This window comes from Mastacembelus armatus, chromosome 22 (assembly GCF_900324485.2).
Source record: "Mastacembelus armatus chromosome 22, fMasArm1.2, whole genome shotgun sequence".
NCBI lineage: Eukaryota > Metazoa > Chordata > Actinopteri > Synbranchiformes > Mastacembelidae > Mastacembelus > Mastacembelus armatus.
The window spans coordinates 3,230,160-3,252,663 of record NC_046654.1 but is presented as its reverse complement, the minus strand read 5'-3'; the positions used below and the strand labels follow the sequence as shown (position 1 = coordinate 3,252,663).

Here is a 22,504-nt window from a genome sequence, read left to right as displayed (position 1 = left end):
CTATCCCTACATGCTCTGGTACCAGCACAAGTCAGCAACAGGGGGCCAAATGGCCATGGACCTGATCGGACTGCTTCATTATGAAAACCCAAACCTGGAGAAGAACTTTAAAACACATTTTAACATAACAGGCCATTCAAAGGGCAAAGCTCAGCTGGTGATATCCAACATAAAGCCAACAGACGGTGCAGAGTACTTCTGTGCAGCAAGTCAACACAGTGTTTCAGTTCCTCTGGCTCTTTTACAAAAAGCTGGTGGCTTATAGTATCAGATACACACCTGCATCCAATTCACCACTCACTCATTATGAAGAATCTTCACTTCAAGATCTAGTAACCTATTACTTTCTCCTGTGAATACTCAGGGAGAAAAGGACTGTCACATGTCCCACATTTTAAGTGCCTGCCATCCTGTCCATTCATTCATTACATATTCTATATTTCTGAAATATTTGGGCTGTTAAATATGTTCTACCAAACAGTATATCCATAACCTTTACTACCAAACATGAAATTTAGAAAAATAATCTCAATAAATACAGAGCAATTCATTTTTTGGACACAAGGATATGAGTCAGAGAAATATGGATGCAGGTTAGGAAATCGAGTGTGTGTCACATTACTGTGCAGGGTGTGATGTCATTTCCCCCTAGATACCTGAAATGTAGGCTCATTGCATTTTCATTCATGTATTTTCCTCTTCCAAAGTCAAAATGACCTCAGCCATCATCACCGTAACTTTCTTTATGCACTGGGCTGCAGGTAAGATTTATATTATGAAGATTAAAACACACAAATACAAATCAGCTTATTTAAATCGTGTTTCTGATTAAAAATTTAAATTTTAAGAGTTTGTGAAAGAAATGTTAATGATGCTGGTTGTAACATTTTTGTTTTTCAGATGTTTCTCAGTCTGTGTTGATCACTCAGTGGCCCCACTATATTTCCAGTCATCCCAGTGGCTCAGCAGAAATGCACTGCTACCAGAATGACACTGACTACGAGTATCTGTACTGGTACCGACAGCTGAGAGGAAAAGGTTTCCAGTTAATGGTGACTATAATAGCTGGCAATGCAAACTTTGAAGAAGGATTCAAATCAGGTTTTGAGGCAGTGAGACCGAAGGAGAAGCAGTGGTCTCTGACAATACCCAGTGTTCAGGAGAAAGATGAGGCTGTTTATCTGTGTGCTGCCAGTCTACACAGTGCTGTGGCAGACCTCAGGTCTGTGACAAAAACACACAGCAGAGACACCGTTTACTGCTCTGACACCTGACTCACATTAATACCAATCAAATGAAGAAACAAGCACAACCACAATGTGGATTAGATGATATCAGTGATGTTACTATATGTTGTCTCACATGGAGCCAGGAAGGAATGCAGAAAGGGAACAAGGCATATACTGCTGAAACAAAAAATATTATTATTGGCCGTTTCATGATGAAAAATATGCTTTTTTATTTTCCTGACAATTAGCCAACCACCTGCTGTAAACATCTGTCCTGAATAGATTCAACCAACAGATGGAGGCACAGCACTGAGTATGCAACTTTTACCAGGAGAAGGTGGTGACATAACACCCTCCCTCCGTATTTCTCTCGGGGCATGTTGTTCTCCTCACACCAGTGTCTGGCAATGTCTTTGGCTGTGCACATATTTGGTTTTCTCTTCTTCTGGCTTTCATGTAAGATCTCAAATATCATCCTTAAATACACAAAACTACTTAGCTGTGTTTGAAAAACTAAACATGCTAAATATAAAATACTGCATGATCCATAACAGTTTCATCTAAATCTGCTTTCTCCACAGGCCAAGTGAGGGCTGTAACATTTCACCAATCTCCTCCTCAGATCGTGAAGGAGGACACTGAGGTCCAGATTAAATGCAGCCATGATGATACTACCCTTCCTGTAATGTTATGGTACCAGCAAAAAAAGGACACTCTGTCTATGACCCTCATTGGGTATGGATATGAAAACTCCCAAAACTATGAGGGTCAATTTGAAAAACAATTCAAGCTGACAAGAGAAAACACAGTAAAAGGAGCTCTAATGATACACAAAGCAAACCTGTCACACTCTGCTGTTTATTTCTGCGCTGCCAGTACACAGTGATTTGGTTTAATACCTCCCCCTCACTAAAACCCTGATGGCAGCAGGTCTTGTTTTAGCAGACTCTCATTATAGGAAGCTGTGTTCCTCCTGCTGCAGCACAGACCCACACGATGTCTCCAGCTGTGATTGGATTTCTTCTCATCTTGTTTACATGTAATTGATAACTATAAAAACTATTATTTTATATTATATGATTGTAATTACATTATGGCTTCTGAACCAACAGCTTTTAAAATCTGTTTTTCCCTGCAGATCAAACTAAGGGTGTGACATTCCAGCCGTCTCATCCAAGAATAGTCAATGAAAAAACCAGGGTAGAGATTAATTGCAGTCATAATGACGGCAATCTTGACATAATGCTCTGGTACCAGCAAACAGAGAGCAGGCTGATGGATTTAATTGGATATGGCTACATTAACAGTGACCCCAGCTATGAGAAGAAGTTTAAAGATGAATTTGAGATTACAAGAAAAAACATCCAAACAGGAGCCCTGATTATTCGCAGTGCAACTCTAGCAAACTCAGCTGTGTATTTCTGCGCTGGCAGAACACAGTGATGTGGTTTAATGTGTCACCATAACTAAAAACCTGCTCTCTCTTTTCTGATGTTTTCAATACTGCATGTAGTGTCTCTCTATGACATCTCCCTGAGCTAAAATTTGCAGCCAGCACCCAGGCATGAAAAGGCAGGAGGACAGATCAAAGTTGGCCAGCATTGCACCAGTAGTTAGCTCAACCAAACAGCACAAAGCTCAAGTGCCAACTCATGAAAGACAAATAATCAGCAAGTGGTTGTTTTTCTTTGTGTGATAGTAAATCAGTAATATTTGGTGTTCTGTGCTGCTGATTAGTCAAAACAAACTGTTTGGAAACTTCACCTAAAGCAGTGATGTCCAGCATCTCTTGGTGGAGCACGTGACGGAGTACAGGAAAGGACAAATCTAATTCAGACAAATCACATTTCCGCATCACTGATGTGAGGAATAACCCAGTTTATTCAACAACAGCTTAGACAGAACGCAACTCAGTTTAAACTTGTACGGTTTAACACACTGTATTAGTATTTTCTTTGTCCCAGTGTACATGTAGTGCTGAGTGTGCAGTAATGAATTTAAATGCAACCTGCAACTTCAAGTGCTTTTCCATCCTGACATAAACTTTGTGGGCTTCACTTAATGTCTAAAGTTTAAAGTGATTAAAATAAACTAACTTAACTGATGGTTATTAAAATCACAATCACAACTCAATCTTCCTCAAACACAAAATCTAATTTCTCATTTACACTAAAGGTTCTTTACATAAACAGCAAACGAGAATTAGTCAAATATGATCATGTGACCCAGTTTCATTTGTACTGAACAGACATGTGACACTGCATCATTTAGCTGAAGAAGGCTCAACATGTCTGTTACACTCCTTTATCTGTGGCTGCTTTTACCCTCGGGTAGGTTTTATGCATTTATTCATTATAAATGTACTAACCAGTGCTCTATTGACCAGGTTTAATTAATTTGTACATCAGATACAAAATGAAACCATCTTTATTCTGCTACAGGTCTCTGTGTTGAAGTTCTTCAGTCTGGAGATAAACTGTCTAACCCAGGAGAAACAGTAGTGTTGGAGTGCCGCATGGGTCCAGGGTTCAGCATGAGCAGCTACACCATGTACTGGTACCGACAAGACCACTATGGAGCTCCAGTGGTGTTTCTCACCTCAGAGTTTGATCAAACTGTGGGTGAATTCCAGTCAACTATTGATGCATCCAAAAACTATTTCTCTCTTCAAATCACTGAGCTAATTCTGAAAGACAGTAGCACCTACTACTGTGCTGCCAGGCACAGTGATGCACACAGAGCACACAGTCATACAAATAACAACTGTCACGGTGTGCAAGCAGGAAGGAGCTGTGGCCTCTTTGGTTTTTATATAATAAAGTACATTAAGACACACTGGGGCACTGCTTTTAGCTAGTATTGTTTAAGTACTAGGGTGTAACAGTACACAAAAACACACTGGTTTAAAGATTCTGACTTTTCGGCCAAATTCACACTGTGTGCTCCAAGCAGAGAAATCTGCTACTGAATCTGGTGGATAGTCGGTACAATGTGCCAGTCTGCCTTGTCTGTTCAAGAAACCACACTTATAAACCTTCCCATGAAGATCTCAAAGAACTGCTGGCCCAGTAATCTGAAGCAAAGAAGACAAAACTTGCAGTTGCTGAATAGTGTCCACTAGGAGACAATGTGTGTACAGAGAAACTTGTCCGAAGCCACAGAACAATCTGAAGACTAAAGTTAAAATAGAGAACAGGGGGAGGAGTAGAGCTTATTGTTGAAGCTTTGATTGTAGCAGTACAATTACACCTGCAGCTAATCTGTCTGAGACGATAAGCGTCACAACTGTCACTCACAATAAAAATACTATCACTGTGACAATGAACATTTACATGTTCATGGTTCTGATCTTCTCTGGTAAGAACTTTTAACCTGAGCTGAATATTATTTTTTGTCTTCCATGTTTTTTCTTCATGTGTTGCTGTTTTCTTGTTTTCCAGATTTTTCCTTCTGTGTAAAAATTCTCCAGCCTCCATTTGCATTCAGCCGTGAAGGAGACAAAGCTGTAACATTGCAGTGTGAACAAGATGACAATAATTATGACTACATGTACTGGTACAGACAAAGCAGCAGTGGGAAAATAGAGATGCTAACATATTCTTTAAGTAAAGATATGTGGAACATCGAAGCTCCTTTCAAAAAAACCAAGTACACCATGTCCCGACCTGCAGTGCTCAGCTCCTCTCTGCAGATCCAAGCTGCTGAGGCTGGAGACTCAGCTGTGTATTACTGTGCTTCTAGAAGAGCACAATGGCTCACAAAGCCTCAGCAGCTTAACAACAACCTCAGAAACAGACCAGGAGCAGAGAAGCTGAGGTCAGATGAGGCTTCATTTCTGTATTTCTGTGAATCCTAAACAGAATTTTGTTGAGGTGTAGGACAAAATTACTATATTTTTATTATTCAGTTATGATTAATTATGTAAATATGATTTAATTACTCAGTTCATTTCACAAAAAATAAAATAATAAGGGCCATTTTTCACTATTTTCTGATATTATATACACCACACACCAAACAGACTGATTAAAACATCGGTAGATTAACAGTTAATGAAAATACTAGATGGCTACAATGCTAAATGCAGGCAAACTGCAATCAATGTCACATTAGTAAAAGAATTAGAAGATAAACATAATAAATGCCACTTTGACATTAAGATAGAATTGCTGTCTCGTAACAGTTCAGTGATGTTTCTGCAAGACCACAAAGCTGATGACTTCAGATAAGTGAGCAGGTGTTAAAGATGGTAGGGTCCAATAAAACATTACTGCCATGCACAGTGTCGTGAACTGCACCACTCAACATGCTCAAGTCTACATTTGTTTATGACTTAGTGTTCAGGACAGCCTGAAAGGATGAAAGTATCACGTTTAAGAGGTTTGCATACACTGACCTCTGCAGGGTTCATGAGAGATTACACTTAGGAGTGGAAATGAAAAGGAAGGTCAAAACAGTATAAACCTCAAATCATGTCAGTGTTATTAAAGCTTCTTGTTTTTTAGACAGATACATAATTTTACCCAGGGGACGCACTAATGCTTCATATCACAGCATTAAGATCACCTGAAAGCCTATTTAACTTGGTAGACAAAATTCAGAGGCAACTGTGAAAAGAAAACATAAAACCTAGTACTGAAATGTTTAAAGAAAACATACAATGAGTTAGAAGATATGTCTATAATGTTTAATATAAATATGATGCTATAACCTATAATAAAACTCCACTATAAATAAAGCAAAGCTATATTGAAATCAGGTAAAGCAATAAGTCAAGTAATAAATAGATAAACTGCAACAATCCATTATGACTACTGGGTGGAAGACATTTGTATATGATGAGGAAAAATGTTTAAAAGAACAAAAAAATATTAGAATATTATCAACCTATTGCATAACAACCTAATTCTTGGATTGGCAAATACGATGCCATTATGAAATACTGTTATCAATTATTGTGAAACCTACACTAACAGCAGGTAAAAGGTATTGTGGCTGATATTTTGCCACTTGGGGGCAGAAGAATGAGCTCTGAACAAAGCAGATGATTAAGGCAAATTAATTAATTAATTATCATTACTATACATTCAATAAATAAATGTGAAGTTCTGTCTTTGGCCACTGGCTGAACTCAAATATTCACCTAACGTTTAGCTCTGTTTTTGTCTCCTAAAAGAAATATCTAGATTTTTAGCTAGCTGCAAACTACCTGACTGCTGCTGACTGCTGTTCTGGGGTTGCTGTGCCAAAAGCTAACCATGCTTCTGAAATGAAAAAGGAGCATGGTGACACACAGCAACACCCACTGGAGGCACTGTTAATGTGACAAAGTGACAAATCAAAGGATCAATGAATGTGCATCTCGTCACTGATAACTGGGTGGATAAAGAGGTGTGACCAACAAACATGTCACTTCCTCTCCTCAGCTCCAAACAAACAAAAATAAGTTCCTTCCCTTTTGCTTCATGCTTCTTTTCTTAGCTGTAACAGAAATAGCAGCAGTCAGGTTGGAGCCTGTTCAGCTGTCAGTCAGCCAGAGCTGCACAGCTGCTCTCACACACAGAGATGGAGACTGAGATACGGAGAAGCTGGGTGGGGGAAGGAGAGAGGAGAGAACGAACAAGACTTCAGGTTTTTGTGTGATGCTTTTTCACCGTGGGGACAGGGGGGGCACGGTGATACAATCCTATAGAGCCGCTGTACAAAAACCTCCTCCCATTCAAAGACACTGTGTAGACTGCTACATGCAACTAGGGACACTTGGTAGAAAGAAAACATGGAAATATTGAAAGTATATATGATATCAGGAGATGTTAGTACTGTGAAGTCAATATATGTGCAGAAAATCTGATGGAAAAAAACATTTAAATTCACTTAAATCCCCTGTGGAGCCTCTGGATTCTTCTTTTACTTCTTTTAGCACCAAACAAAACAACTTTGGACATTGTGAAGCTCATCCTGCATGTTTAAATCTTCTTCATCCTCTGGATTACTGGACTGTGGCTCAACATGTTGATTAGAGAAAGTTTTGTGACTTTTTGGTAGAGGAGACAGTCAGTGTGACACTGGAGCTGAAGCGTATTTTGGAAAAGGAACAAAACTCACCGTTCTGGGTAAGTCAGAGCTCTCACTGCTTCAGTTCACTACAACAAGCCTGACAAAGTCCAAATGTTAGTATGAAAATGAAGGAAAAATCTCTTGTTCTGAAAAAGCTGAAATATTGAGCTGAAGTGAGATCACTGTGAACAATAACTATCCTGCTTACTTCGGACAAGGAACCAAACTGACGGTTCTAGGTAAATATTTCAGCTTATTACTGTGTTTTGATAAATGTCACACTGTTGGAGAGTCTTAAAAACAGAAGAACAAGTCAAATCTTTGCAAAGAGAATTCTGGTAGAGAAATACAGACGAGTTTCATGCTCACTACTTTTGCACTGTGACGATGTCAACGAAGCGTACTTTGGAAAAGGAACAAAACTCACTGTTCTGGGTAAGTCAGAGTCTACAGCTTCAGTTCACTGCAACAAGCCTGACATGGTAGAAAATTATGCAGGAGTGTGCAGGAGAAATGTGTTGTTAGGAAAAAGCTGAGATATTGAGCTGAACCAAAAACACTGTGACCTACACTGAGCCTGCTTACTTTGGACAAGGAACCAAACTGACGGTTTTAGGTAAATATTTGAGCTTATTACTGTATTTCAATAAATATTCCATTGCTTTAGAGTCTTGGTGCAAAGAGAAGAATTAGGAAAATATTTCCAGAGATAATTCTGGTAGAGAAATACAGAGGAGTTACATGCTCAGTGTTTCTGCACTGTGACAACGCTAACGAAGCGTACTTTGGAAAAGGAACAAAACTCACTGTTCTGGGTAAGTGAAGGAGGATTGAAATGGAACAAATGTAATAAGTGTTTTAATGGACAGGGTCCATCAATAACCTGAATGAACTTAGGTCTTTATAGTGGAGCTCAGAGCTTTTTGAGCTTAAGCTGAAATGCTGTGTTGACAGAGAAGCTTATTTTGGCCCTGGAACAAAACTCACTGTTCTTGGTAAGTAAAACAAATCACAGACTATAAGGCAGAAAACTGGTTTGGATTTAGACCAAATTCATATTTAAAAAAATAAACTAAACTTAAAAGCAGCTAAAACTAAAGAAGCAAAGTAAAAGCAGCATCTTAGGCTGTTTTGAGCACTGATCAAATGCACTGTGACAATACTGGATACCCAGCTTACTTTGGTGCAGGGACAAAGTTAACCGTTTTAGGTAAGAAACCTCTGTTGTATTTACAGTCTGTGATACAATTTATAGCAAGAAATGAAAAAAGACCTAAGAAACATTTGATAAGTTGCTTTGCTGAAACTCCTCTTACTTAGTTTGAGTTCAGCTCAGAGCTTTTTGATGTTAAGCTTAAACGCTGTGTCAGTACGAAGCTTATTTCGGCCAGGGAACTAAACTGACTGTTCTTGGTGAGTAAAACAGCAAAATCTCTTCTGACAAATTCACATCTAAGTCAAGTAAAACGTATAAAATCAGGCTGGTTGTTGAGAAAAAGATTTTCTGTGTTACATAAAAAAAACAGCAAATGACCTCAACACAATAAACACTTAAACACAACCAAATGTAAAGAAACAGTAAAAGCAGCATCTTGGTTGTTTTGAGCACTGGTCAAGGGCACTGTGACTCTGGTGCAGGAGAGGCTTACTTTGGTGGAGGAACAAAGTTAACAGTTTTAGGTAAGAAATATATGTTGTACAGTAAACACAGCCTGTTATGACTCGTGGTAAGAAACGAATCTAAAAAATGTTATTGAAAAACTTCTTTATCAAAGTAAATGTGCTCAAACTACTCACAGTTTAAGCTCAGCTCAGCTTTTTGTTCTTCATCTTAAACGCTGTGTGAATTCTGAAGCTTATTTCGGCCAGGGAACAAAACTGACTGTTCTCGGTGAGTAAAACATCAACGTTTTATCTCATGAAACCATTAAAATTAGAATAAAATATATAAAAACCGAACAAGTTACTTTTGTCAGTAGATCAGATGTAAGCTTGTAATTTAACGAGAAACTGCGTTTCATCAAAGCAAAAAATAAAAGCAGTATCTTGGTTGTTTTGAGCACCGGTCAAGTGCACTGTGACACCGGTAGTGCAGCAGAGGCTTACTTTGGTGGAGGAACTAAATTAACTGTTTTAGGTAAGAAAATGTTCTAAACCTTATTGAATATTGTTCAGGTGGGATGTTGTTAAGATGCATGTGAGTTAGGGTTAAAATAAAGTCAGAAAACAATAAAAAAAAGGATATTGATGTCTGTGGGTGACAGTTTATGCTTTTCAAATATATTTTGATTTAAATTAAAGTCAAAGTCTTCACATGTCAAAAATGACACTATTGAAATAATTTCAAAGTGGCAGAGATAAAGAGGCAGCAGGAAGAGGTTTTGTTACAGTTGAACGTCTCTGTGCTCCTATAACGAGGCTTACTTTGGACCTGGAACTAAACTCACTGTTTTAGGTAAGAAAACAAAGGTTATTTGATTATTAACCAAGCATGGCTGACAGCTTGTTTTCTGAATGTAAGTTAGAAGAAAGAAAACTGAGAAAATATAGTAAAAACATTCAGATCTTCTATTTGAAATGGTAAAGTGTTTTAAAGTGGAGAAGACAATAATGCAGAAGTTAGTTCTCGTCAGTAAAAACATGTAGAGCAGCAACAAACCATTTGGCTCTAAGCCCAGATTCTTACTCACACAGCCAGTTCCTATCAGCTCTGTCACATACTGTGAGTTCCCAGTCAGAAGCTTACTTTGGAGCTGGAACTAAACTCACGGTTTTAGGTAAGACAGGAACAATAATCAATACTAACGTAACAGTCCAGAGGACGTATGTTCAAACTAGATGGTTTGATGTCTACCAGGTCAGAGCTGAGGGTTGTTTTAATCTGCTCTCTACAAGAAGAAGTTTATGTCTTCAGAAACATGTAGTTTCTACAATAGTGTCTATATGTTTGTGAGCAGAAAGGTTTTTAGTTTCTCTGATAAAAAGAGCACAAAGACGTTCTTCAGCTTTCAGCGACAAAAGGCTGAGCTGGTTTTTCTGTAGCTTTGTATCAGTGTGAACAACTACGACCCTGCTTACTTTGGTAGTGGCACCAAACTGACAGTGCTGGGTAAGAAAATGATCAAAATCATATGTAGAAATGTTTATTTTCTGACGTTCATTTCACCTGTTAACACATTAAATCTGCAAAATGTTTGTTGACTTAAGTTTATCCGATGTTGTTTTGTCAGCTTGTAGTCAAAACTGACAAAAAGCATGAAGTAAAAGCAAAAGTGAGATCAGTCTCTTTGTTCTAAGGAAAAAAGGCTTCATATGGTCTGTGCATCAAACTTAGTGCTACAGACAAATTAAGCTGTAAAAAATTGGCTTGAGAATGTTTTTCTTTCTATCAAAAAATGGGGAAATTGATTCATATTCCATTAAAGAGTTTAGAAGTGGGAAACAAGTGATACATCGATTATATCACAATGCAACTGACAAACCCAGTAAAAAAGAGATTTAGATTCATTCATGCCTGTACTATAAGTCAGTTTTTTACATGTGAGTTATCTGTGTGCTCTGGAACCTATCCTGCTTATTTCGGTGAGGGAACCAAGCTAACGGTTCTTGGTAAGTTCACTGCAATAAGTTCATAAAGGCAAAGATTTCTTCAAATATTACATCAAATGGTTAATGTTAATGTCTAGTGTGGAAAGTTCTAGTATATTTTTCTACCCCTGTATTCATGTCTAAATTCTGGTATTCAGATATTACACTGACATTAGATTAAGGTACTGATGTGGACCAATAAGATGCTTTAATGTAGTGATTTATTTCTTTTGTCTTTGCAGAAAAAGACCGTCAAGCCACACCACCAACAGTGAAAGTGTATAAACCTCCTTTAAAAGAGTGCACGTCAGTCAGCCAGACTTTGAAAGATGGTAAAAAGAAGACTCTTGTTTGTGTGGCCAGTGGATTCTACCCAGATCATGTCCGTGTGTCCTGGAAGAATGGTGAGAATATTACCACCATCGGCGTGGCAACGGATCCTAATGCTGTCCGTGATGGATATTACTACAAAATCACCAGCAGGTTGAGAGTCTCTGGTGACGACTGGCACAAACCTGGCAGTGAATTTACCTGCATTGTCACCTTCTTCGATGGGACAAAGGATAAAACGTTTACAGCTTTTGTTAGTGGTGAAGGTACGTTCATTTGGAACGAAAGAAATAATCAAAAATCTGATCCTGTTGCCATTGAAAACAAGTGACATCATCAGTCTTTGTCTAATCTTTCGCCTCTCATTTTTATTTCAGCTAAAGATAATGACCAGAAAACAGGTAAAAAGATTATCATCACAGAGAAAACAGTGTTCTACATATTTCAGAAAAACTCTTGGCAGTATTCATAGGACTATATGTGTACAGCTGCAGACATAAATTGTCTTTACAAAGTGCATTGGACATTTTCTCTTTTCATCATGTCCCTCATCTGAATGTTCAGTTCCTACAGAACAACTTTCGAGGATCTTCCAGACTGCCAAAGTCTCCTACGGTGTTTTCATCATCAAGAGCAGCATCTATGGAGCCTTCGTCGCTTTTTTGGTGTGGAAGCTCCAGGTTTGTCCAACAACTTTCCTCAACATAAAGCCTCCATAGATTTGAATGAATTAATGCTCAAGTAAAAAAATCAGGCATGTGCTTTAAGACACTTCTCTGTTGGTTTCAGGGGTCAGCTATAAAACAGAACTAAGATGTGGAGAGAGAAGAAACGAACTCTGGACTTCATGTAAATACAATCTGAAAAGTTAGATTCCATAATATTGTACGATTCAATGCATTTGCTTATATCAAATTCTGCACAAAGGAGATAATTATTTGCTTTTTCTTGTTAAAGATATTACCGACAGAAATATAGTAGTTTGGTAACAGGTTTTTATATGTTCTTAACCATTCTGTGCTTTTAAAATATGTGTTTGCTTCATTTTCTGAATAAAAGTATTTTAGCAGATCTTTTCATTTCTCTAGAAACGTTTGTCCTCAGTCTTATCATTCTCATGTCATCTGCAGACAACACTTAATTCACAGTCAGTTCAACTGGAGGAGGACATGGATTCATTTTTATATCAGACACTGTTACATCTTAATGATTTAAATAAGAATTAAATGATTTACAACAGTGCTGATTACACAGCAAGGATTTTAGCAGTTTGCCCACCATTTCTGAGAAATCAACTGTTTTCCAACCACACACACGTTGAAACATCCCTGGTCAGGAAAACCTCAGAAGAAGTTTCATTAGATTTTCCACTGATCCACCATTTCTCCATAACGTTTCATTAAATTTTATCAACTAAGATGTATTTTAAAATCGATTTTAAGAAAACACGTACGTGCAGTGCTCGGGCTTGCAGCAGAGATGCAGGTTACATTTGAAAACAAAACATTTGAACTTGTTTATTTGAGTCATATCAAGTTTTCCACTTTGCACAAACAGAAGCAGTGAGTCAGTTTATATTCTCTAGATGAAAACTCAAACTCAAACACTGTCAGTAGAGAAATGGAAGAGTGGGAGTCTACCACCCAACAGGAAACATTCTCATCTGTGAACAGAAGAAGGTCAAAGCTGTTGTGGTGCAGGAGACAAAGTGGGGCTTGAAACCGTGCAGAGTAGCAGAGAGCGGCAGCAGAGAAAAGGATGTGGTCACAGAGCAGCCTGCAGATTGTTCTCTGTGCTGAGAAATGACAGAGGTGCAACCTTTTGCTTTACCACAACCTCCGGCTCACAGGGTGCACCTGCATCTTTGCACCGAGCCCATGTAGTGCACATACGTGTTTGAGCAAACAGCTGGAAAAACTTCCATTTCTGTGTCAACTGAAGGTACAAAACACCAAAGTGTGTGTTGGACTACATACAACTGTTTACATCTAAACCGTTCTTCAGAATGAGATATTTATTTGTAAAGTCCCCACTGGGAGTCAAACTAGCCTTTCTACTTTCTTCGGTTGCTTCCTTAAAAAACATGTTTGTGCTCAGGTGGGTCATATAAACAGGAAACAGTGTCTGAGGCCAGCAACAGAAACATCTGTGAGCAAGAATTATATCTCATCCAGAAAAGCCTGATGTTTAGATACAGTTCAGGGTGCTGTTTTCTAGCCCACTGTTTAAAAAAATGTAAACAGAAATACTTTCACTCTGCATTATTTCTGCATCAAAAATACCCAGAGGCAAACTACTGAGGCAGGATTTCAACTCACTTTTCAGGTTTAATTTAAAATAAAAAGTTTATTAACATACTACAGTACTGCAAAAATAGATAAAATAAAAATGAGGGTTAGGTGCTGGTATACAGTAGTATGAGGTTGAACATCAACATATACTTATATTTGTGACATATCTATATTGGCTTTAAGACTTTATCAGCCTTACTAACAGGACCAGCTCACTATCTGTTTTGCACACCTGATGTATAGTATTAATATCATTAAACTCAAGTCAAGGTTGTAAACTTGAAGCAACAAACAAACAACAAATCCTTTTGTATGTCTAGGCAGATAATGTTATTTTTACAGTGGACTGATATTTCATTAATTAAACTAATAAGATACAGCAAATGTAATGACATCCAAGCAGGATTCATATGCACCAATTCAAGCGAGCATTAAACTGAATGTTCTGGATTTACATGTGCAGTCCTTTAAGAGAGGAAAAACATCACAAAGTTCCCTGTTATTCTGTAGGTCCAGAGTAAAAACATATCTTACAGACACCACACTATATAAAAATACAGATTATGCTTCATCTGAGGAGCCAAAACTGCCCCCAAAACAACAAACTGGACTGGTCACTGAACAGAGAGGCACTTCTATAAGAAAGGGCCATTTCCTCCTAAAGCAGCTTAGGTCTTTTCACGTCTGCAGCAAGATGCTGCACATTTTACCAGACTGCTAGGACGTGTGCTGCTTTATGCTGCAGTCTGCTCGGGAGGCAGAATAAAACACAAGGATACAAAACAGCTGGACAAACTGGTGGAAAAAAGCTGGTTCACTGACTATAGGCTGGACTCAACGGAGGCTGTGGTGGATTAATGCACACAGAAAAAGAGTAGAGGCCATCCTGGAATACACAGGATGTTGAATTTCTCTAGTGTTTGACATTATGGTAAAGGGGTGACTGACACAACTATCTAAGTTGCAGCAGTATATACTCAAGCTGCTGCTGAGTGGAGGCTGTATCAACGTGCCGCCTGCCGGATTAAAAGTATTTGCAGTCAGAGCTAAAACAGAATCAAGGTGCAATCTCTGTACAAAGTACAATGTGTCCAATTAAATATGAGTAGCAAATACATTCAAAACACTAATGATGTAATTTATACCTGCATCAAGTTTGCAGTTGTAAATTGTTAAAATAATCAGCAGGTCATTTCTGAGGATAACTGATCAAATATTTTTATATATTATAATTTTCCTGATGAATTAAAGAACTAACTCAAAAGACAAATCACATAATGCATTTAAAGTTTCTGGAACATAAGGCACCCCTACAACTTCATCTGAAGTTACTGTCAACCACTGTGTGTAAAATACGGCCAGCTGAAATGGGATAAACCCACTTTTCAGTTTCCAACTTCCCAATCACAAAGCCTTTACTTGGTGAATGCACTTTTTTCACACCAGCAGGTGGAGACTTATTTCAACAAGTTAAATGACAGCTTCCTCTTCACTGACAATAGCTGCTACTGCCTGATAATCAAGTGAGCTGTGACATAGATCACTGAAACTGAAATGAATGAACAAAAAGCATTTTTGTTCAAAGTGACTAATATTCCAGTGTGACTTACGGTAAAATACTCAGACAAAATTTTGACCTACTCTGAGGGAATTTGTAAGATTGTTTGAAGCATTCAATAATTGCTACCTGCAATTATTGAAATCAAATTTTTTGATCAACCTGACCAACATTTTAATGTTTCTGATCAGAACTGAGGTTAATGCAGTGGGATGTACTGTAGGGGCATCTCCAGTACAACTTACACTACCAGCTGCACTTTGATGATAACATCACACACTCCAGTGGCACTCCCACCTCTAAATCTTAATATAAACTGTGAGACCTCTGGCAGTTTCTAACAGAACATGGACATTATGATAATAAAACAAAAACTTCTTGTGCTGTCAGTCTTTTCACTGTGGTCTACAGGTAAGTCAGAATAGAATCACTTGTTTGTAATTACAAGTTTTCATTAAATTACAGTTTCATGTTTTTGCTCTGTAGATTACAGGTAAATTAAATATATAAACTCCACTGCAGTCAATAATTGCAGTTTTTATCACTATATTGTTGCCATTATAATTAAATCGCATTTTGATATGATGTAAGAAAATATCTGCATAAATAATAAACTTAAAATAAAATAAAATAAACTTTTACTGGTACATGTACAGGTCTAACTGATGGGAACGATGTCACTCAGACCCCCATGCTATGGAATTACACAGGGGACACTGCAGTAATGGACTGCAGACACAGCAAAGGTGCTGGCTACTACCAGATGTACTGGTACCGACAGCTGCCTGGAGAAACTATGAAACAAATAGTGTACACTACTGCAAATACAAATCCTGACTTTGAACCAGACTTCAGAGATGAGATGAAATTTACAGCAAAAAAGCCTAATGCTGAGAGTGGGACATTCACAGTGAAGAACCTGGTGCCAGAAGATAACGGCTTGTATTTCTGTGCTGTTAGTGAACACAGTGACACAGACACATGTGGAAGCTGAACAATAATCTCAGTGCCCTATTACCAACCTTCGATTTAATCTCATGAACTGTCTCTAGGGGGACCACGACTGCAACCATAGAAATACATATTATACAGGGACACTCCCACCTGCAACTCTTCATATCTCTGTTGCAACGTCACATCTATGGGAGATACAACAGTGACTCTGGTCTCTCAGTTCATCTTTCTCAATAATGTTCACAGCTGGTCTGATCAAACTCTCTGCAGCTCTGCTCTGTATTATAGGTACTGTACATTATGAAAAAAGGTTTATGTTCATACTAATGCTTTTATGTCCATCTTTCTTTGTCCATGTAGTGTGTTAGTGGTCCTGTAAGATGACATGTGATTTTTGACCCCACAGGATTAACTAATGGGAGTGATGTCACCCAGACTGACAAACTGTGGAAGAATGAGAGTGATGCTGCAACAATACATTGTAGTCACACTAAAGATAGTTCATATCGGCAGATGTACTGGTACAGACAGCTGCCAGGAGAGGGAATGAAACAAATTGTTTTTACAACTGCATACAGCACTCATGAATATGGAAGCGGCTTCAGTGTGGACAAATTTCCAGCAACAAAAAATGATACTCAGACTGGATCTTTAACAGTGAAAAAGCTGGTTCCTGAGGACAGTGGAGTGTATTTCTGTGCTGTGAGTCAACACAGTGATACAGGTGACTTAGACAGCTGCACAAATACCCAAATACTGGGGTCACTGTTAGCTGAGACAACAGTGTCTTTCATTTTTCATAGGGGGAGATGTAGACATGTAAAGCACATTAAAACACATTAAGATTTTGGGGTAGTATTAAGCATGATTTGTGTTAGACTGTATTATAAAATGTTACACTGCATTTAAAAAAAATGTTTTTAGAGCAGTGATAATGTAATTAAATGCAAAATGAAGTACAATAAATAAAAACACACACATACACACACAACCTTTCGTCCATTGTGAGTTTTTTTTTTTTAACATAGGTTTACATTAATTTACTGGAGGCTTTTTTGCATATTTTTCAATAATTGGTTCAAATAAAAAAAAAATTCAAATACAAACTTTAAATACTTTTAATTTATACATTTAAATTTATAAACTTTTAGGCACTAAAGTTGATTACAATTTTGTTGATTAATACCATATGAAATATATTTTCATAAGGTTGTTGTCTGCGAAGTTGCACACTATGGGCATATGGGCAACCAAAGTCTTCCTCACAATATCAGAATCTTTCTCCTCCCCTTTACAACACATTGCTGCAGTACAATCTGTTCCATCTGTCAATGTAGAGAGAGAGAGGAAAACACAGACAGACATCATGATCAGAAACATCAACTGGATCACTCTGCTGCTTATTTGCCTCTCCGGTACGTTTTTAATTCGACCGTTAAGAGTGACAAGAGTGCCATTTTTCAGAATAATTTAAATTAACCTAATGTTTTCTTCTTTCAACACAGGTTGTTCACTGAGCAATAAAGTCGATCAGACTCCATCATCAATATTAGGAACTCGTGATCATTTCACAACAATCAGCTGCAGCCATTCAGTCACTTCATACAATGTAATCTTGTGGTACCAACAGCCAGTGGGTGACTCTGCTCTTAAACTCATTGGATATATTCAGTATACTAATCCAACTCTTGAGCATTCATTTCAGCAGCACTTCAATGTGACTGGAGATGGGTCATCAAAATCTCAACTTCACGTGCTGAAACTCAGACAGCCAGAAGACAGTGGCATGTATTACTGTGCAGCTAGTACACAGTGACTCAATTACCTCCTCACCTCTACAAAAACTCTTTCTGATAATCCACCACATAAACTTACAATAGGCACACCTGCTTTATTGCTTACAGCAGGAAATCACCAATGATAAGCATTAAAACCATCTCTTCCTGCATAACATACCGATGAAAACTTGAGATGTCCTTAATGTCAACCCCTCCTTCTCCTTTACATCAAGACAGCTCTGTTCAGTTCGCAGTTATCATAGTGTCTTCATCTGTGTCAGCGCCATGATCAGACTCTTCTTACACTTAGTAGCTGTGCCGTTCTGCTTAGCAGGTAACAAATACATAAGAAATTAGCCTAAATATTTTATTGGGTTTGTTTTCTTCAATTCAAGATATGTGTTTTGCTTTTTTTCCACAGAACTCTCAAAAAACAATGTTCGCCAAACTCCCACTGCTATGATCAAACATTCTGGAGAAAAAATTCTGATAAACTGCAGCCATTCAAGCACTAAATTTGATATGATTCAGTGGTACAAACAGTCTGTTGGGACAAATGATATGGCTCTACTAGGCTACGTACGATTCTCTTCTGCAGTTGTTGAAAATACATTCAAAAATGAATATGACGTGAAAGGGCATGGGAGCAGTTGGTCGTCCCTTCATATTCTAAACCTGACTGGAATTGAGCCCAGCGTTGTGTATTTCTGTGCTGCCAGTGAAGCACAGTGCTGCGTAAACGACTTTGACTTCAACAAAAACCTTCTGTGATGCAGGCAGCAACACAGTCATGCAGCTGCTGATAATATCATAAGCAACAAATAAACCACATCGTGAATGACTGATATCAGACAACTGTCTCATAAGACTGCTACATTCTTCTTATAACCATTAGGGGGCAGTGTTTCCCCACCCATTTCTGACTAACAAAAACAGAAAAATTTATTTTATATTTGAGACTTGTATAGTATAGTATAGTATAGTGATAGATGGATGGATGGCTAGATGGATAGATATAGATAGAGATAGTACTTTATTCATCCCAAAATTCTGCTGATGCAGCAGCAAATTACAGGCACTCAACATAAACATAAATCTCACAAGGAAAAGAAAACAATATAAGAAATTATTTTTAAAAAGATAGAGGAATATAGAAATTATATACAAAATCAATACACAATAAGGGAGCAGACAACATACAATAAGTGTGCAAAAAATCTCAAAGAGAGAACCTATGTGCAAATATTGCCAGTTCAGACAGTCAGTCCAGGGTGTTATCTGACACATAGTGAACATGTGTTGTACAGAGTTATGAGGCAGGAAGGATTTCCTGTAGCGATCCTTAAGACAACAAAGCTGTCTGAGCCTTTTGGAGAAGCTGCTCCATTGTCTATCCAGCACAGGATGGAGAGGGTGGTCAGGGTTGTCTATGATCTATAAACAGTTTGTTTAGTGTCCTCCGCTCCATCACAGCCTCAAAAGTCTCCTGTCTGCAGCCAATGACAGAGCCAGGCTTCCTTATCAGTTTATTGTCTGTTAGAGTCACTGGCTGCAATGCTGCCACCCCAGCAGACCACAGAGGAGAACAAAGTACTGGCCACAACAGACTGGTAAAATATTTCCAGCATCTTGCTGCACACGTTGAAGGACCTCAGCTTCCTCGAGAAGTAGAGTCTGCTGCAGGCCTTCTTGTACACAGCTGTGCTGTTGGCCTTCCAGTTCAGACTGCTTTCGATGGTCACACCCAGGTATTTGTACTCCTCCAACACCTCCACATCCCTCCCTAGGATGCAGAGGGGCTTAGAAGCAGTTCTCTTCTTCCTGAAGTCAATCACCATTTCTTTGATCATGTCCAGATTGTCCAGGCACCTCCACAAATCTGTCCACCAGCCCTCTGTACTCCTCCTCCCGTTCACCTCGTATACACCCAACAACTGCAGGGTCATCAGAAAACGTCTGTAAATGACATGACTCTGAGTTGTACTGAAAGTCTGAGGTGTATAAGGTGAACAGGAAGGGAGAAAGCACGGTGCCCTGTGGGGCTCCTACACCACTCATCACCACATCAGACAGGACACCACCCAGCCGTACGAATTGTGGCCTATCTGTCTGTGCTATCAGTATGTGCTAAATTATACAACAACTCAGTTAAGAACTCAAATTAAAATGTGATCATTCTCACCTTTGTAATGAGAAAGTTACCAAGCTGTAATGTTTAGTAAGCTTTTTTGTGTATAATTGTTCTACAGGGCTTTTACACCATTCCTCAACTGGGATAAAGCATAACAGCCTTGTAGCTTTAGGATACTTGTGTGATGTCCTACCTTCATTGTCAGTTACACCACGTTACTTTAAAGCAGGTCTTGTTCACATTAAAACAAAGTGTACTACCTAATCTTGCAGTGATCATATGACATCTTTGTTTTTTATTTATTATTAACTTATCTTTATCGAATTGGCAGTTATTCTATGGCCTCTTATACTAATGGTAGTTGACTTGACGCTTTTAATGTTCAGAAATAGAGGATACACTATGACACCACCCACTTTGGTTTTCTGAGAATAGGAAATGAAATAATTAGTATGTCTGACTAACTAGATTGACTTCAAATGAGTCAGAAGACAGAGAAAATGATGATCATTGGCTTCTGCATAGGTTTGAACTTTATATTGGTTTCAGGTAATGTAATAAGTCTTCTCAGACAGTCGTTGCAGATTGCTGCTGTTTATATTGTATACCACAGGTTCTGACAAAATTCCCTTCCTTACAGTAAGCACACACATACCCAGTGGCATATTTTTAAAGTAATGAAAGTTTGAATGAAGTTAATGAAGTATTCTTGTTAGTGAAGCTTGTTTAAGTTTGCTTATGTGTCAGACTTATTGCTGTGACTCTCTTAAGTAACAATATCTACCAGATTCCAGCTGTTATGCACAACAGACCTGGAGAAATAGCCAAAATTACCTGTTCACACAGAATTGACAATTACGATCAAATCCTCTGGTATAAGCAATCAAAGAACAGCCAGCTGCAGCTCCCAGGAGACATTTTAGGAGACAGCAAATTTCCAGAGACTGGCGTGGATGTGAAGATGGATGGAGGTGCTACTGTCCTGCTCCTAGGACAAAAACCTCCCATCATGTTTTTTCAAACTTTATAATGAGCCTTTTTTTATGTACTCATGATGATGGTGATAAGGTGTGGCAACATGCCTGCTGGTTTGCCAATAGGTGGGTTTACTTAAAGAGGAGGTTGGAGATGTAAAACTGCTGGGACATTATTACCCAAAATATTACCTTACAAAACAACCAAGCACACAAGATAACATGCTCACCCTTCTCCTCAGCATTGCTTTTAGCATTAGTCTGGTTTCAGGTAATGACTTTTTTTTTTTAAATTAATTTCAAAATTTTCTGTATCTAATAGTATTGTGTCAGTTTTATACTTACCTTACAATTTAAGTATTGCTGATTCTTAAATATTGCGTCTTGTTCAACAGGTTCTTCTTTCAGTGAACAAGTTCACCAGACTCCAGCTGATGTGTACAATAAACCAGGAGAAACAGCCAAAATTAACTGTTTACACACCATTCCCAGTTACAACAGAATCTTGTGGTACAAACAGTCAAACAGACAGCTACACTTCTTGGGATACATGTACTTTAACGATGGATATCCTGAGAACGGACTGAATGTGAAGTTGAATGGAAGTGCAAATCCAGACCAGACCTGTACATTAACAATTGAAGGACTTGGTCTAAGCAGCAGTGCAGTGTACTTCTGTGCTGCTAGTTTACACAGTGCTACATGTCACTGCTCCTCAAAACAAAAACCCTCCCTCACATCATTTTTATCTCAGTATTACAGCCCACAACACCTTGCACCTGGAATAACCCACTGCAACCAATACTGCTCAGAATGGAAGGTTCATTATGTGTAGCGATACAACACTTAACCTGACAAAATATAGCATCTGATATGCTGTAGGTCCACATCCCATTTCAACAGGGTTTCTGAGGTGATTCAAGTTTTCTTAAGGTTTCAGAAGGTGGCAATGCATGTTTAGTAAGCAGTGCTGATGAAAGTGATGGCTGACGTGATGCTTTTTATGAAGAGGAAGCACCCAAACACCTTCCACCTGATAGGAGGGCTTCCTCAGAAGAGGAACTACGTAGCATACCAGCAAATACTGTGAGGAAAACACAGAATCAACTAGACCAATCATCAGAAAAGACAACATGATCCTCTTCTTCTGTATAACCTTTAATGTTATACTGGTCTCAGGTAATAAAGACTTTAAAGATCACTTATTTTGGAAACACTCAGGTTGTTCTTTTATTAAGCTGCATACTATTTGCTCTGTAATCTACTCTCTGGGAATAAATCCTGTCTGTTTTCTCATGTTATTTTGTTTGCTTTCATTCGCAGTTAATGAGATTGTATATTGTTTGATGTGTTTTTATTTTTTTTAAATTATACCTTTTAAACAGGTTCCTCTCTCAGCGACAAAGTCTACCAGACTCCAGCTGACATGTACAGCAATCCTGGAGAATCAGCCAGAATCAACTGTTCCCATAAAATTGAGAGTTACAATCGAATCCTCTGGTACAAGCAATTACAGAACAAACAGCTGAAGTTTCTGGGACACATGAATGTAAAGTATGGTAATCCTGAAGCTGGAGAGCATGTGAAAATAGACGGGGATGCAAATAAAGGCGA

At 38.3% G+C, this 22,504-nt stretch overlaps 2 protein-coding genes and 1 gene segment (V, D, J or C); all 3 read left to right on the top strand.

Moving 5' to 3' along the window:
* The first annotated feature begins 697 nt into the window (after positions 1-697).
* Positions 698-12,291, top strand: LOC113131052 (M1-specific T cell receptor beta chain). Its single transcript, XM_026308138.1, has 7 exons — positions 698-761; positions 901-1,203; positions 8,051-8,101; positions 11,117-11,470; positions 11,582-11,605; positions 11,769-11,884; positions 11,994-12,291. The coding sequence occupies exons 1-7, from the start codon at positions 713-715 to the stop codon at positions 12,015-12,017; spliced, it is 921 nt and encodes a 306-aa protein (XP_026163923.1). The 5' UTR covers positions 698-712; the 3' UTR covers positions 12,018-12,291.
* Positions 12,292-15,326: 3,035 nt separating this feature from the next.
* LOC113130681 (T cell receptor beta variable 2-like) lies at positions 15,327-16,176 on the top strand. The segment is given in 2 exon segments: positions 15,327-15,464; positions 15,710-16,176. Coding segments are annotated over 2 exon segments (402 nt in total).
* LOC113130463 (uncharacterized) lies at positions 16,128-18,035 on the top strand. The gene is made up of 4 exons (XM_026307165.2): positions 16,128-16,295; positions 16,414-16,731; positions 17,345-17,422; positions 17,513-18,035. The coding sequence occupies exons 1-4, from the start codon at positions 16,244-16,246 to the stop codon at positions 17,821-17,823; spliced, it is 759 nt and encodes a 252-aa protein (XP_026162950.1). The 5' UTR covers positions 16,128-16,243; the 3' UTR covers positions 17,824-18,035.
* Positions 18,036-22,504: the final 4,469 nt, after the last annotated feature.

Bases quoted from the DNA above. Each gene is read 5' to 3' on its own strand.
- LOC113131052 (XM_026308138.1), top strand. From the start codon at position 713: ATGACCTCAGCCATCATCACCGTAACTTTCTTTATGCACTGGGCTGCA. The intron at 1,204-8,050 runs GTGCTGTGGCAG...TTCTGCACTGTG, and splicing joins GTGTGCTGCCAGTCTACACA to ACAACGCTAACGAAGCGTAC. The intron at 11,471-11,581 runs GTACGTTCATTT...TTTTTATTTCAG, and splicing joins AGCTTTTGTTAGTGGTGAAG to CTAAAGATAATGACCAGAAA.
- LOC113130463 (XM_026307165.2), top strand. From the start codon at position 16,244: ATGTTCACAGCTGGTCTGATCAAACTCTCTGCAGCTCTGCTCTGTATT. The intron at 16,296-16,413 runs GTACTGTACATT...TTGACCCCACAG, and splicing joins AGCTCTGCTCTGTATTATAG to GATTAACTAATGGGAGTGAT. The intron at 16,732-17,344 runs GTGACTTAGACA...CTGTCAATGTAG, and splicing joins GAGTCAACACAGTGATACAG to AGAGAGAGAGGAAAACACAG.